Source organism: Talpa occidentalis, unplaced genomic scaffold, assembly GCF_014898055.3.
Source record: "Talpa occidentalis isolate TD23 unplaced genomic scaffold, MPIMG_talOcc4v2.1 talOcc4.4, whole genome shotgun sequence".
Classification (NCBI taxonomy): domain Eukaryota; kingdom Metazoa; phylum Chordata; class Mammalia; order Eulipotyphla; family Talpidae; genus Talpa; species Talpa occidentalis.
In genome coordinates, this window is record NW_023604295.1 from 52,998,405 (window position 1) to 53,015,975 (window position 17,571).

At 39.6% G+C, this 17,571-nt stretch overlaps 1 protein-coding gene across 4 annotated transcripts in view; it reads right to left on the reverse strand.

The window, feature by feature from the left end:
• PHLDB2 (pleckstrin homology like domain family B member 2) overlaps positions 1-17,571 on the reverse strand; it is a 103,084-nt gene that overhangs the window by 71,775 nt on the left and 13,738 nt on the right. For all 4 annotated transcript variants that reach the window (XM_054700604.1, XM_037525576.2, XM_054700605.1 and 1 more), the window contains exon 2: positions 4,094-5,442. In XM_054700604.1, the coding sequence (XP_054556579.1) occupies positions 4,094-5,442 (1,349 nt within the window). The remainder of the gene's footprint in view (positions 1-4,093; positions 5,443-17,571) is intronic.

Sequence of the window (17,571 nt, forward strand, 5' to 3'; positions counted from 1 at the left end):
TTTTTGGGACTTGCTTTGTATTTGCAAAAATAAATATATAAAGAGGTACCAAAATTTGTTAAAGTTTGGGCAAAGTTTGTATAATTTTAATGGGTTTATACATGAAATATTTTTGAAAATGCATAGCATAGTAAGAAATTTATTAATGTAAACTAAATTCAGTGTATGCTTACAAAAAGTAGTAAAAGGTTACTTATGCTCAGAAAGCAGATATTCAGTACAAGAGTAACTTTTTTGCTTTATAATGACAGGGATAAATCCTTCATATTTACAATGACTAAAAAGAGTTCCTCATTTCTGAATGAATTAAGGTTTATTTTTTTTTATAAAATAACATACTCTGGCTTTTCAAGTTGAGTAACAGGAAACACTCATTGTTTTCAAGCATCTGTGGTGCTTTATTATTTAAATGGCAAAATCTACTTTGATTAGTTTTGATTTTGCCTCCCCAAGATCAGATTCTAAACTGCAAAAAATAACTTCTTTCTACGATATCTTTTATATCTGAACAATTTCAAATTTTCCCCAGAGGAGCCCATTCAAACACACAGATTTGTTCCTTAACCACACAAAAGGAAGAATGTTAGAAATAATTGGGTATGTCTGCAATGCCCCTTACATAAAGATAGCACACTATCAAGAATTGCACAGGAAGAAATTCAGCTTTTCAACCAAGCTAATTCTGTACAGGTAAAATATGAAGTTGAGAGACTGCACACTTGACAGAATGATCCTGAATACAAAACAATATTCTCACTCTCTACAATACATTCTTATCCACAGGGGAAACACTGATTAAGTAAGACCAATGCCGATGCTCTGATTGAGGATTTTTAACTCTCCTTGAAAATACTGTTTGTTAAATTAACCACTAATTAGCTATAGCCACCTACCTTTATTTTTATCAGTTTCTCTGCTTTCTTCTCATGTTTACCTAAATACTGCTTAAGTTAAAACTAGAATGTGCCTTCAACAAGGCAGTCTGGGAGCCTTGTGGACAGAACTTCACCAGGCACTCTTTCCTCTTGATATTTCATAGATCAACTCCTGAGAAGATACTAGGGCAATGAGTGAGATAATTAGTACTAGGCAGCTAAATCAGATTTTGAGGATTCCTTTGAGTCCAGAAAAAGGTGATTTCATGAGATCAAGTTAATGTCCCAAGATGCAGAGGAATAAGAATTATGTAAATCTAAGTGGACGATACCAGAAATAATTTATAAATGTGAGTATGTGTTTGACAAATTATTGTTAAATATTTTAATTTATTTTCTTATGGGGGAAACTTTAGCATTCATCTTGATCTATTTTTTTTAAAGATTTATTATTTATTTATTTATTTATTTACACAAGCACTGGGTACAGTCAGAAGTGCGGGAGGGTGAGAGAATTCACCAGAGCCAGAGCGGGGAGCAGAGCAGGCAGAAGGAAGGAAGCACACTGCTGAGGGGAGCAGTGGGCGGCAGGAGAAGTCTGCGCGCCATGTGGGACCCACCTCCGGTGGCCCGGGAGCAGCCGGGGATCGAACCGGCGCTGCAGAGGTTGCCGGCAGCTTCGCAACCCAGCGCTCAACCACTGTGCCACCAGGGAGGCCCCATCTTGATCTATTTTTAATGTTTTATTTTGTTACTCTGATTTTGTTAACTAAATGAACTTTCTTTTAATAGTAGCTTGTTCTCCTTAGTAGCTTGTTCTCCTTAGCCCTAGAATTCAGGAAGAAATATTTTTTCCTGTTCACTTTTCTTTTTAATGACAATATTATACATAGGCTCAATAAGGATCTGTCCTCCCTTTTCCTGGAATGTTAATCAGAAAAACTATGCAACTGAGGTCAAAATGAGAGTGTCATATTTAAAAATAAGTTTCATTTCACCAGATGGGACAAAGCCCATTATTAAGGAGAGTTATAATTTTTATATCTGGGGCCTCCCCTGGTGGCACAGTGGTTGAGCGCTGGGCTGCAAAGCTGCCCGCAGCCTATGCAGTGCCGGTTCGATCCCCGGCCACCGGCGAGGGTCCCACATGGCGTGACAGACCTCTCCTGCCACGCCCGCTGCTCCCCTCAGCAGTGTATTTCGTCAGTCTACCTGTTCTGTTCCCTGCTCTGGCTCTGGTGAATTCTCTCACCCTCCCGCACTTCTGACTGTACCCAGTGCTTGTATGAATAAATGAATCTTTAAAAAAAATTTTTTTTTATATATCTGAAGCCAATGTCCACAAAACTCTTCCCAAAAGTTAAACTAACACAGTACTAACCTAAAAGGCAGTAAGGAAGGTCACTTCCTGGATTGTCAGGAGTCTTAGAGAATATGGGAAAACTAAAGGAAAGAGAAATTCATCAACACTGACCAGGGCTAAAGATGAATCCTGATGAAGACAAATTTCTTGTGTTTGGAACAAAAGAATAAATAAGGGCATTTAAGGAAGATCTCTGGAGTAAGAAAAGCCATTGAAATGTTCTCAGTTTCCTTAATAAATCATCAGATAGAAATTTATTCTCTGGCTTTAATTTTTTTACTTTATTTTAGCCCAGATCAGGACTAGGGGATGGTGAACCAGGAGGCCGAGTAGCTTGTGAATTGAGCTTGTATCCCCTAGCTCTCATACCCAGAGGCACTTTCATCTCCCTCAGCCTTAGCTTCCTCCTCTGTAAAACTGGCTCAATAGTCCAAGCTTTGTCTCCTGCCTTTATAATAAATAACATCTTGTGTTCGTTGCAGGTCCCCATGTGCTGGGCACTGTTTCAGCATAGCGTGTACTTACTACAGCAGTCTTCTCTCTTGTTAGCACTACTATTTCAGAGGGGAAGAAACTCCAAAGAGGTTGGTTGTTTGCCTAAAGTTGCACAGCTGGACAGCAAAGCTGGCCAGACAGTCCTGGGCAGACTGGCTCTAGAATATGCTGGAAGCTTATTACTTGCCAAATACTAAAGAAGAGGAGGGAAGGAAAGGTGCTTTTTAAAAATTCTCTGGCTTTATTAATAATATTTGTTCAGCACAGTATAGTGCTGGATGTTTTCCAAATACAGAAAGGCTTTCATATGCTCATTAAAATTTCTTTTGAATTTATGTCAATGAATCAAGCCCAAGTACAGTGTCCTTTTGTGACCATTAAAAAAAATCTTTGGAAACCTATGGAATGCTACTTCAATACAAATTTTTTTCAGATCTTTGTATATTATTTTTGATAACAAAAGGACCTATCTTACTGGAGCCCCATCTTACAGAACCACCTACAGAATGCCAGTTTCTCTAGGGATACACACAATTGTTTTCATTCACTATTGTTGATTAGGATATTCGGAAACTGTTAAGTATAGACATTAACTTAACAAAACCACTAAGTGATGCAAATAGTTATTTCCCCAAAATTTCAAACAAATTCTGTCCTTTATATAATAGTTGCAAATATTTATATAATAGATGCAAACCACTAAGTCATGCAAATAGTTATTTCCCCAAATTTTCAAACAAATTCTGTCCTTTATATAATAGATGCATTATAAACTAAAGGTTATCATTTCATTAGTCCCACAAGGCATTAACTAGTTTTGCATGTGATTTAGAATTTTATTCCAGGATACTTTCTTTCAGTAACTAAAATACTCTCGATAGTCTTACTTAAAATCAACTTTACCATCCTGAATGGTACCCTCATTAAGGAGATAATTCACCATTAATCATTAATGAATAAAAATAATCTTTGCCTAATCCTGATGAATCGTAGTTTCACGGATTATTTCTATCACACCATGCACAAGCAAATTTGATGATACAAATAACACAAATCTGTATTTCCTCAAAGTCTGAAAAGAAAAGTCTGTAAGACTTAGAAGAAACAATAAATTCACAACTACCTTTGTTAGAATTTATACTTGTGAGAACTCTTCAGAGAAACTTAACATTAGGCACGTAGAGGCCTTCGAATTAACCATGTGTGACTAATAGTGATCTGGAAAGAAGGAGAGCAGGAGAACTTCTACAAAGGGACAGTAGTAGCCAATGACATGGAAATCTGACATGCACACATATCCTTGAAGTTTGCTACCAAGAAGCTATTCAATGAAACTGAGGGCAAGTGAGGTGAAGATTACCAATCGTTCCATCTCCTGCTCCCTGAGTCTCTCTTCCCTCTGACGGCGGTGATAATCCATCAGGTCGTCCTGTCCTGAAATGGAGCTGATGCTGCTTTTCCGTTCCCGAAGAATAGGCTGCGGGGTTCCCGAGGCCTGCCTGAGGCTCTCCAAATCTGCATCATCCAACTCGACAGATCCACAAGAGAAGTTTCTCCTGGTGCCAAATACTCTGTCTGATTCTCCAGAAGGAAACAGAGGAACTGGACTAGTCCCAGAGTAGGAAGCCCTGTCAAGGTCATCAGAGGCACAGGAGGAGGTGGAGGCCAGGAGCATCTTTCGAGCCACTCGGGGACTTGCAGGGACGCTGAGGGTGGAACTCACATAAGGATTTCCCTCAGACACAGAGGTTTTGTAGGGTAAAGCCCCTGAGCTGAAAGAAGAAAAGTTCAGGTAATTGTCATTGTCTATAATGCTATGAGGTAGATCCTTTTCTCCCAGTTTCATCCGCTTGGAATTGCCCAGAGAGTTTCTCGGGGGCAAACTGAGAGGTGTCAGCTGGTTCTCATTGGCCCGGTACAGCCTGGGGAGGGATCGGCTATAGGCACCCATGTGACTCAGGCTGCTGCCTGAGTACTTCCTAGTTCTTAAGCTGACGTTTTCAGACGCTGGCTCCCTGTGTCTTGCCAACTTGTGCTGAAGTGCCAGGTTGTCCTGGATGCTCATTTTCCTGGCTTGCTTTGGGCTGGAAGGCATGCTGGCCGCTCCAGATCTGCTGATGGGAGAGGAGCCAGTGTCACTCAGGGAACTTCCATTCCACATGGCCAGGAGCGAGCCGGACACCTTGCGGCCTTCCAGCCCTCCGAGAAAGTAGACATTGTCATGTGACTTATTCCTTGTGCTATATTTGGAATAGGGTGGCTTCTCTGAGAGTCTCAAGGACCTGTCACTGTCCCGGCCAGCATAATGATCAAAGTCCACTCTCCCGACGGAATATCCGCTGAGGGACTGTGAAGTGCCAAGCAAAGGAGCGGGAGATTTCATGGAAATATTCTTGTCAATTCCATCACAAGAGAACTGCTTGCTTCCCTGTATTTTGGCCAAGGAGGGGCTACTTCTGACACTGGTTCCCAGAGGAGAAGGGCTTCTCTTAGCAGGTACAGATTGTGAGAGGGTTAAATAAGAGCCAGAATAGTCTCCATTGGCTCTAAATCTCAGACTGGAAGAATATTTCTTCGGACTTAGACTCTCCATTATGTTTTGGGAATCGTTCTCGAGGGGATTTGTCACCAAGCTTGCCTCTAAGCTACCGTTTTGTAAATCCAGTTGTTTTTGTATGTGGCTATGCTCTGCCATAATCTTGTTGGAATCTGTAAAAGAAACAACAGAAAGTTTTACTTATCAAAAATGACTTAAAAAGGCCAACCACTTGTCAGCACAGTCTTGCAGCTTGGCCCAATGTAATTAACAGACACAAACTCTGTTATAGTAATAAACCTAGTAAAACCATACTGTAAAACGATGACAAAGACCACTGATCTGGAATCGTTTTTATACAAAAGAAAAATAATTTGAGAGGACATCAATGAGATTTGACACAACAAATCCCTAATCAAGTACAGGTGCAGGATTAGGTTGATACATAAGAAAGGTAATTCCCCTTTAGGGTTCGAGCAGGACCACCTGCTTCCTGAGTACCCTGCAAACATCCAAAGGGGTGATGCAGTGAACCTTCCTTTAGATGTCTCTGCTAAAATCATTAACTTGGCAGAAGTAAAGTCCTAAGGAAACAAAACTCTGGCAGAGAAAAAAAAGTTGGTTGGACAATGATCAATAGCATGAGTGTCAGATAATGACTCTTTAAAAGGGGGCTTTAAGAATTATCTTCTTAACAAAAAGACTTAATAAAGCTCCTGCACCCATCAGAAAAAAAGCAGGTAATAATAGACCAAAGAGTTTTTCCCATACCAGGGTGAGGGTGAAGTTTTTAAAACTTAATCCTGATGTCTCTTTCAAGTTCCCAGGAGCCCCAAATGCGCTACATTCACCCTGGATCTCAAACTCTCTCCTCTAGTGTAGCATCTTTCCTCTCTTCAGCGCCTATGCGAAACCACCACTTCTCAAGATTCTGTCCTCCATGATTCTATAAAAAATATATGCAGTCCTAAGATAGTGTAAGGACAGGAAGAACACAGTGCAGGTTTTCTGATCCAGCAGACCGGGTAAAGGAGGAGTCCTGGAACCCTCAGTGGCTTTTGCAGGCTTTTATTGGGATTCACCATGTACACGGCAGGCCTCCCAGCCCCCAGCAAGTCTTTACTATGGGCTCTCCAGTCTTCTCTCACATTCTCTCTGCTCTTCTCATGGCTCTGCTTCTCTCTCAGGTTCTCTGCTCCTGCTGGCGTCCCCGTGATGCCGCCCTTAAAAGCCTAGTCTTAGCCCAGGTGAATCCCATCTACCTACCTATGCCCACACCCTACTCCAGATGCCTGCCATCAGGCATGCATGCAGGACCTCAGGGTTCCGTCATCTATCCTGATGGTGGGAGGGCAGAAAAGCCTGATACTTTTTACCTTACCTTACAGATAGGTTTCAAAGTCTAGTTTCAACAAATTAAGAAGCTAAAGGTTCATTCTATGAACATATCTTTTAATTACAAGTTATCACTGCAAACATGAAGGTTTATTCTGATAAAGACTTTGTTTTTATCATTATCAAAGTGAAAACAACTTAAACATTCCCATTGACTCAGGTACTGTAAAGACTGTCCTCCAACTCCTCAGACACCTCAGACACTAGTTATTACATCACTGGTCTGTATAATGTGTCACTTATGTTTAACCATCAATTTCATAATGTTTTTGTCTCTGTAACTAGGACACACACTTAAGAAGAGGACATGTCTAGTAATTCTTGCTTATCTTCCATACCTCCTGATCCCACAAATTGAAGGTTCTCACACTGCCTCCTAAGATTTCAGGTGCCTGTCAAAAGCCCAAGTTGCCACCCACACTTCTGACTGAATGGCGATAAATCAAAGGTTGCCAAGACCTCCTCCTCAGGTTTGATTAATTTGCTAGAATGGCACAGAGAACTTAGAAAACTCATATACTCACTAGATCACTTATTTATTTCAAAGGACCTATCTCAAGAATAACCAGAAGGAAGAGATGGATAGGGCAAGCATAGGAAAGGTTAAGAGTGTCCATGCCCCCTCCAAGTGTACAAATCTTCACAGGCTCATCAACCCAAACACTCTCTGATGTCCCTTCCTCTTGACTTTTTATGGAGGCTTTCATAGTCATGACTGATTAACTCATTGGTCACTGGTGAGTGACAGTTAATCTCTGGCCCTTCTTCCCTGTCCCCTCTCCTGAGGGTGACAAGGCAGGTGAGACTGGAAGTTCCACCTCTCTAATCACAGATGCTTCTATGGAAACCAGCACACAACCTCAGGTGTTTTCTAAAACTGACCTTCATTAACCTAACAAGAGATATCTTTATCACAACACATAGGAAATTCCAGAGCTTTTGGGAGTTGTGAACCAGGAATTGTACACGAAAACCAAACTAGCATGGGAAATATATTTTGGTCGGCTTAATGAGCAAATGTATATTTCTTACAAATCACAAATTCACAGGCAAAAATGTTAAATATGCAAATTTACCTTTTCCATATGTAACACATCTATTACAGAAAACTACAAAATCAAACACAACATCTTCCTTAATATAAAGGGAATGAAGTCGTTATAAGTGTTCAGAAATTTGCTAAACATAGTTTGGACAATATTAATGTCCTTAGTTTTTTTTTTTTTTTAGAAAAATGTAGTTACTAGCATATTTCATTATTCCTGCATATTATATGGAAAAAAATTAAAATCTCCAAGTAGTTGTAGGTATTTCATTCATTAAATAGATCCCAAGTGCCTACCACACATCACACAGTGAATCGGCAGCTGTCAACATTATTCACTATTATTCTTGTTTTCCTTCTTTCAGAAACTATAGAGTTGCCATTCTCATCCCTGTGACATTAACTGTGGCTATGTCCCTTGCTTTGATCAGTGAAATCTGAGTGACATGGTTGTTCCAAACTGAAACATCAAAAGTTAGAGCATGATCCATTTCCACTCCCCTGCAAGACGACTAGCATGCAGCTCCTCAGGGGTGGAGTCTGTTAGCCTGCATCCCTCCAAGAGGGTAATATGAAACAAGGACATTGCCAATCCACCAAGGTCTAAAGGCACTAAGTCTCAGGAATCCCTTCTTACCATGAAGACGTTAACCTTCATTAATTGCCCCCCATAAACCAGATTCTGGGGTTGGCACTGGGAAGGACGTAGTCAAAGACACCATTTCCTGCCTTTTAACAGCTTACAGTCCAAAGGGAAAGACTTACACATGAACAAATGATTGTGATACACTGAGATGCTTAATATAGGATTGATTGACAAATTGGCAAAAGAACATGGATGGTTGCTAACCAATAGGTGTGCTAGTCTGAGGATGTTAAAATACAAAGAAAGGACAATTAAGATAAGTCTCGCTGAAGGAAAAGGGGTCTGATGGGTATTTTTCAATGATATCAAAAAGTCACTTCCACACCTAAAATTTTATGATTTTAAAGGACATAAACAAAATCCCAAGCCATTTGAAGTCTGACTATGGGTATATCCAGTAAACCTCTTGTCTCTGACAAAACAGGTAACAAACATTGTGTAGGAAAAAACGAGTTATTTTCTATACAATCATCCTTAAGTACTAGGATGTAAGTCTCCTAGAATAAATTGTATTTTTAAATCATATATTACTCTCTTATAGAATCCTTTCCTATTCCACCATTGTGTAAGATATGCCCTAGGGGGCCTAGCCCTATGCCTACCTTAAGAGTGGTTAAAATTGCACCGCAAACCTCCAACCATTTGGAATGGTATAGGCAAAGATATAAACAAAAAAACTCCATGAAGGAGATGTTAAAATACAAAAGAATAGAATTAAAACCCTGAGTGTGGAAGATTTGGTTTGAAAATTATGTATAAGGGGCCTCCCCGGTGGCGCAGCGGTTGAGCGCTGGGTTGCGAAGCTGACCGCAGCCTCTGTGGCGCCGGTTCGATACCCGGCTGCTCCCCAGCCACCAGAGGAGGGTCCCACATGGCGCGCAGACCTCTCCTGCCGCCCGCTGCTCCCCTCAGCAGTGTACTTCGGTCCTTCTGCCTACTCTGCTCCCCGCTCTGGCTCTGGTGAATTCTCTCACCCTCCCGCGCTTCTGACTGTACCCAGTGCATATATAAACAAAAAACAAACAAACAAACAAATAAATAAATAAACATGCCTCTATAAAATTAAAAAAAGAAAAAAGAAAATTATGTATACAAGATGGGAAGCAGCAGGAAGTTAGAAACTATGTTTCCACAGTGTGCAGAGACAGCCATCCAGAAAGCAAGCCAGAGCAGACGTGATTAAGAGAAAAATCAAAGCCGTGCACTGAACCCAAACTCTGCATTTTACATATTTACTTCCATAGAACGAAGTTGAAGAGTTTAACACCTTATATCAAAATGGACTTAAAAGTTTAGTTTTTGACTGAGATGATAAAATATTATATTAGAACTTGTTTGCAGTTGCAAATGCTACTTAATCACCCAAATATTACCAGATTGTTTCATCTTTATTTGGATCAATAAAACCATAGCATTCTCAAACTACTACAGATTTCTTACCACCCTACAAAGTGGTAACACTTGGTTCCCCTCTCCTCCTCACACGTTTTTTTTTCCTAAATCAAAAAAATATCTAATTACTGAAGCAGTTTGCTTCATTAAACAGAACGTCAAAATATTTCAAAGCAGTATGGGCTGAAAGATCAGCTTCACAGTTGCTACAAGAGACAGCAGCAGAGTTATAAATTATCTACATGGGAGGAAAAGGGGTGCAACAATTCTATACCATACATAATCACAGAAAAAGGTTATAAGTGACTTGAACAGACAAACATCATAAAACATTTTAAAAGGAGCTTCATATTTTATATTCCAAATTTTCAGTTTAACTTTACTGGGTTTAAGGATGTGTAAAAGATTGTGCACCGAAAGATTTATCATCAAATACAAATAGGGTATTCACTCATTCTCCTTAAGTTAAGTTTACTTGCTACAGCTAAGTGCACATGGACACGTCTCAACTTGGTATCACTTAATCCCACAAATAAATCCACCTCAAAAAGTTAAAGAATTGTCACACAGATGGCCTTTGTGACCCCAGGAGTAACAATAGTGGCCACTGATATAGCTCTCCTTCTCTACTTCCAGGATATTCTTTACATTTCAAGTGAGATCACAATTAGAGGACAAAAAATGGGAAAAGCATAGAGAAAAGTACACCAGTAATGAACTCATCAGCCCCTCTCCCCTTTGACTGATGTTTCAATTTCTGTGACATGTTAACCATGACAAACCAGATTCCAAAAGTACTCTGTACAATTAGTAGTTTGTGAGAGAGAGAAGAGAGAGAGAAGAGAGCGCGCGCACATTCATATAACTTTCATTGTAGTTATCATTGTTATATTTTATTATTAGTTATTATTGTTAATCTCTCATTGTGTCTAATTTAGAAGTTAAACTTTATGATAAAGATATACGTGTGGGGGGAAAACAGTATATATATATATATATATATATATATATATATATATATAGGATATATATATATATGTGTGTGACAGAAGGAAACTGAGCCACAATATATATACACACACACATGTATATATACATATATACATATATGTATATATGTGTGTATATGCATACACACGTGTGTATATGTATATGTGTATGCATGTATACATATATGTATATATACACTTATACACACATATATACACACATATGTGTGTATATGTATGTGTGTGTGTGTGCATACATATAGTTCGGTATTATCTGAGGTTTCAGGCATCCACTTGGGAGTCTTATAACATACCCCGAGGATGAGGACTAGCAGGTCTACTGTCAATGAGGATTGGGGTGTGAGCAAGCACAGTAGAAGCAGGAGGTGGAGAACACAATGGAAAAGTTTGGGGTTAATTCCCCAGCAATGAGGGAGCACTGGTGTGAGGGGAGCACCGGATACTGAATGCATCAGACTGCAGCTGAGTTCAGAAAAAGTAAGAAGAAGCAGCAGGACTGAGGCGAGTGAAAGACAGCACCACAAGAGGTATCTCTGAAGTGACCAGCCAGGAGGAGGTGGTGGGGGTGTGAGGTCTGTGTAAGAGAAGAGGCAAAGAGACTCTGAAGTTCACACAGCCTGGCTTCTTGATCTGCACTGGTGTATTTTTTTTTTTTTTGGAGTTTCCTGTACATTTTATGTAAACAAAAAAGAAGTCTCAGTGAAATGACAAAATCAGTGCATTATGTCATTGTGGCAGCAAAACAGTCCCAAGGGCTTGAAAGGTTCACATATTACATGCACATCCACAAAAGGGCCTGCAGAAGGGGCGCAGGCATCTGGTGCCCATCTGACAGAAAAGACAACACCTGGAAGTCTAAACAGGAAAGAAGTTAATGTGTGTTGAAATGTCGGGGCTTACTTACCAATTCATAAATTCAATCCCCCCAGAGCTCTTGCTATTTTATCATCTGAAATATATTTCATCTCACTGTCAATTAAAAAACACAAGAAGTCATGAAGAGATCTCTGAAAGAAAGTCGGGATACTTTTTTCCCTGGAGAAGAAAAGGACTTGAAAAACCAACCTCGGGGATTATTTTTAAAAGTGTCTTCTGTGATTCTTTTCTCTCTGGCATACCTTTTAAAATAAAACTCTCCAGCTCTGTTAAAACCACATAACACAACACTAAAGCTAAGCCCACTCAAACTGCAAAATTACCAGCAGGGAGTTTACAGCTTGTAAGGGCCAGGCTGTGGTGATCTTGGTTTCAAGATAATGAAGACACACCCAGGTAGCAAAGAAAGCAAACAAATTAAAATGAATTGTTTGCTGTGCTGTGTTGTGACAGAGGAGAGGAGCTTCAAGTCTGGCCTATGTAAATACAATCTTCCAGGTAATTTCTACCAAAGAGTTTGGATTCTAAATTATACAGGAAGGTATTTTATACAGGAATTATACAGGAAGGATTCTAAATTATACAGGATTCCTAAATTATACAGGAAGGTACTAGTTGTTTTACACGGATACTCTTAGACTACCCAATATAGCAGGATTAATCAATGGAGGGCTACAAGAGCAAGATAGAAAAATGGAAATCATTTCATATTGCTGGAAAAAGAGAGGGCTGTGGATTATAGAAGCAAATTCAGGGGACATAATCCACTTTCGCTCCCAATTCTAAATCTGCACATTAAACTTTCTACTTTATGATAAAGTCGGAGCATCCGTGTAAAACAACTAGTACCTTCCTGTATTATTTAGGAGTCTTGCAAAGCCATGTGGGGCTGGCACTCGCAAGCACATTTTGCTGCTTGGTGTTGAACACTCTCCCAGAACACTGGTGGTCCACAGGCCGGTCTTCTTAGCACTGATGTTTACGATACGGCAATGTTATAAATAAAACATCTCCTGATGACATGTAATTGAACTCAGACCCCAGCTAAAAGCCATCCCTCAGAAGCAGTGCCGTTCTTTATGAATCCAGGGGGCAGGGGAGGTGTGGAAGGGAGGTTTGTATTTCTGTGGCCACCAAGGGAAGCAGATGGGGCCTGGAGAGAACACTTTTCAAGAATGAAAGGGAAAAACTGAGAACTCTATTTCAGCCTCAAACTCCATGTTTAAGAATGGGGAACAATAGATACAAAACTCTCCTTTTCCACTAATTCAAACATGAAAACATGATGAAGTGGCTAATTAGAAGTTTTGGGAACAACCATTTCCTTCTCTAGCAATATTCTCATTTCAGAAATCCAAAGGCAGCCTATTTTGCTCATTCTCTGTTATCCAAACACCATCCTCAGTTAAATCCTTAGTCCTCCCAACTCTGGCTTTGCAAACATACCCCCTTCTTCCACAAATATTTCCTTTCATTACAAAATCATTCTCAGCCTCCTTGATCCCTGCAAATAAGCCTCACCTCTACACACAAACCCACACCCATCAGCAAACATCATCCTCCCAGCAAATAGTCCCAGATATTCTCCTTCAAATATCCCCTCCCATGTATCTTCTGCAAGCGTCTCAAATCTTGGACCTTCCCACTGTCTCAACATCCATCTCCAGACAACTTGTCATTCACTCATCCCAGCTTCAGAAACTCTGTTCCCTTAAACTTCCTCCACACTCAAGATTTTATACCCCAGTGCAGAAAGGAAAAAAAAAAAACTAATCATAGATATAGGACCCTTACTGTTTTTTGCAAATAAACTGCAGCAAATGGATTCCCTTTGTACTGTGTTTGCTGTCATTTAAAGATCTGCCTGTTTGAACAAAATCATTATTATCCAACTAGGTACATACAGGCAAGTTGATAATCCCCCAGTGGATGCTTGTAGCTCTCAAAAAAATCCAAAAAAGCAATTCCACAGGAATAAATGTGTTTTAAAGGCAGAATAAGGGGACTGTTTTATTCTTGCTGATTAAGTCTATTGTGACAATCCTAATTGACTGTCTCACCTGCGCGCGCACGCGCGCGCACACACACACACACACACACACACACACACACACACTCAGAGATGTACATTCTATGCCCACAGCACGAATGCTTTTTGTGACAGCCAGAAAAAGCTTTTCAGAACCCAGGCAATGTGAGGTCGCCTCTGAATTCCCCAGGTGTCAGGATGATGCCCGGCAGCTGGGGAGATAGGTGAGGCCTGCTGGAACGTTACACGATGTCTCCAGATGCTGATGACACTGTTTCTCTCTTGGTTTCTTTTGTTTTCACTTTTGAGTTCTTACTTTATTACATGCTTAAAACAGCTAAAAGAAGAGATAAGGGTGACCTGCCAGGAAAAATCAAAAGTACTAGATGATGGTACAGGGAGGAAAGGGAGCTGAGTGATGGGGATGAGAAGAACTGATGCAGATGGCTGAAAGGGGGACAAAAGTAAAGATTTCAAGCCCATCCTTACAACAAAGGACTCTAACTCCAGGCTACCAGCACCTTCTGTCATTTCTATCTGTATTGCAAACCAGGACTGTCAAAAGCAGGCCTCCAGATGCACTCGGGGTTCCTAAAAGTAAATACAATCAACAGCAATAGCAGTACTTCAAATGAGGAGCTTTATCTCCTATGATCAGAAGCTACTTTTAAATAAGTCAGAGGTTATTTTTAAATAAGTCTAGATTGTTTTCTATTAAAATTCTTAAGATTTTACAGGATTCTTACTGAAGATATAAAACATCAACTACAGGGATTTCGAAAAATTGTGTGCTGGTCCTCTGAACAAGACTTGTCTGTATGAAATTTAAACAGTCTTAGACTATGCAAGGAATTTGGCTGTGTGTTTCCTGTGATAACTCTTCAACTAGTGAAGAAGGCAAGGGAGGGAGAAAGAAAGCAGAAACAACTTCAAAAAACCTTTAGGTTATTCAAAGTCCCTCGCCACGAGCACATTCCTGAGCTGAACCTAAATAATCGAGACTTAACTTTTATCAACTGGACTCACATTTGTGTTTATGCCATTATTAAAGCAGCTTTAGCATTATTTAAAGAGCCAATGTTAATTATTGTTATTTACATAAATGTTATGCATTAAGTTCAACACAATGATGTAGTAGGAATGGCCTCAAATGAAAAGCACACTGCCTCCAATTACAGAAAATACATGGGACAGAGGAACATATTAAAGAACACTAAGTTGATGCCAGCACTTAAAACTCAGAATGTGGGAAAGTCTACAGGAAAATAGAGGAACCAATGTCTAACCATCAAATGGCAAGGGAAGGAAAAAAACTAAGAGAGGAAACTGCTTTAGATTATAAGAGACTTGGAAGACATACCATGAAATGCTAGTGTAGACGTCATTTGGTTCCTGTTTTGAACGACCCAACAAAACAAAAACTTATCAGATAATCAGGGAATGTGAACACTGACTGGAAACAGAGATGCTATGGCAATTGCTAATAATTTTTTAGGCAGGATAATATAGGTATATATATATATTTTTTTTTCCTAATCCCTTGGAGTTACACTTTCAATTATTTATGAATGAAATATTATTGGATTTGAAATTTACTTTATAACAATCCCTGTTGGGGGAGAAGGTAGGTCTACAGATGAAACAAGACTAGCATATATAGAAAAACTGTTGACGCTGAGTGATGGATACATGGAATTTCAGTGTCTATTTTCTTAACTTTTGTGTACATTTAAAAATTTTCCATAAAACTATTTAAAAGGTAAAAGATGAAAACCTAAAAGTCATTCTGAAACTCAAAATGAGTAAAAATAAACAAATATATACTGGCTTAAAATTATAGCAGCTCACTGTACAAAGAAGGGTAGGATTCACAGCAGGGGCTCCTAGCTGATGACTTTTTTAAAGTATAAAATACTAATCCTCTATCATAGTGAAGTAAGCTCCTAAAAGCAGAATTTTCTAGGTAGTTGGGAAAAATTTGAAAGGAAATGCATTATCCAGATTATGAATATCAGGCCAGTGTAGTATACTTTTACTATAACGCTAGGTGTAATAACTAAATGTCACCACTACATGTGCCCAAATAAAACCATCCCTTCAGAAACTTGAAAAGTTAGTTTTCTCAAAAACTGCCAAATTTGCCTTACATATCTTGAAGAATTTAAGCCTCAAAAAATGTTACACATACACACACACCCCCCTAGGTGTTTGTGAGAAGAGAGAAACTGGCATATTTTATAGATTATTAAATCATGTTACCGCTTCGGGAAAAGCTTCTGGGCAGAGTTCTTTAGGTAAGAAATTATAGACCCGTATTTGTGTGTTCTTCCAGAATCCTAAAATAGTTTTAGTTCAAGAAAAGGATTTCCAAAAATTTCCCCTAAAATCAAATGTTTTCAGATGCTCCTTATTCCGGATCGCTGGTATATGTCATCCCCGGGTTCAGGCTGACTCTCATCAATCGCCTTCAGACCTGGGGAAACCTTGCTCTGTTGTATGTGATCACCACAGAAGACGAAGTCAGATATAACACAAGTGGAAGACTTGAATGTGTGTGTGTGTGCACTTGTCCATCAGCTACACTCCTAAACGAGGGGAGAAAGCACCCTGCAAGCTAATTTCAAGCAAGAGAAATGTTCACTGTCGGATCACAATGGGATAAAGATGTTTTTTCATGATGCTGTAACCACTACTGTGGACTCAAATTGGCAGCTGAGAGTCTTGGGGAGCAAATTCTGATCTGATCACCATCCTGTCCTTACTCTACACTACTCATTAGAAATACACTTTCTTAAGTATCACCTTTTATCTTTCCAACATAGCATTCCCCCAAATCCAAGCATACTACATTCCCCATTTTCTTGCCCAATATTAATGAACTGGGAATAGGCAGAACATAAGAAGGCACAAGAGAGAAGGATCAAACACAAAGAGAACACATCACCCAGGGTCATATTGTTTTCCCCTTTGATTAAAAGGCTCAGTGGATGGTTTTTTTTAAATACCATGAAGTAAACAAAACAACACTGACACCATCACTTCATTACTTAATGGCTGATTATGCAGAGTTGGTGTTATAAGATACTTAACCTTTCCCTTTCCTGCTACCTACCTTTTGGCCATTTATTGCTTGAAAGTATCGGGAAAAGGATTTGAACCAGTAGAGGCCAATAAACTGACTAAATTAAATGTAATCACTGTTGTTTTCTGTATCTGGCCAAAAGACCACCTAATAAAGGAAATGGTTACATTAGGATGTTATTTTTATCGTAAGGGCCAATCTGGTATGAAGAACACTGGACAGGATGCCAGGAACATGAGTCAGGAGACCAGAACCAGTGCTGGTTCTGCCAAAATAACCAACAGAAGTGAGAGCCGGAGCAAGTCAACCTTGCTGGTCTTCACCTTATTTTAGCCAAGGTTTCCCCCTATTTAAAAAGGGGATGGTGAACTAGAAGTTCTTGCTGTTCCAACTTTCTAGGCTCTCATAGATACTGGTTAAATAACACAGGAGTGCCAGTTATACAATGCAGGAAATGGAAATGACCACAGAACAGAAACATGTTTTAGAGATAAGGTGGCAGCTACCTAATTGGGAAAAGATTTCACCGGCACTGTTGCCGGTGACATTCCAAGGGCATGGTAAATTGTTTCAACATAACAGTGGGGAAAAGGGCTAATCAGTTAACCTTGATGCAACACAGAATGGGTATTTGATTTAATGTGATGTATAAACAATATTCTGCCTGGATTTCCATGGCTTGCCATTTCCTGAGTAAATCTTACACTGTGAAATTCTAATTCTGCAGTGACATAAGCAGTGTGGCAGACAGACATCACTTCTCAGTCCTCTCTGTGTATCTCTTGGCTACGAAGCACTATTCCATCTGAGTCTGAACTGATTGAAAG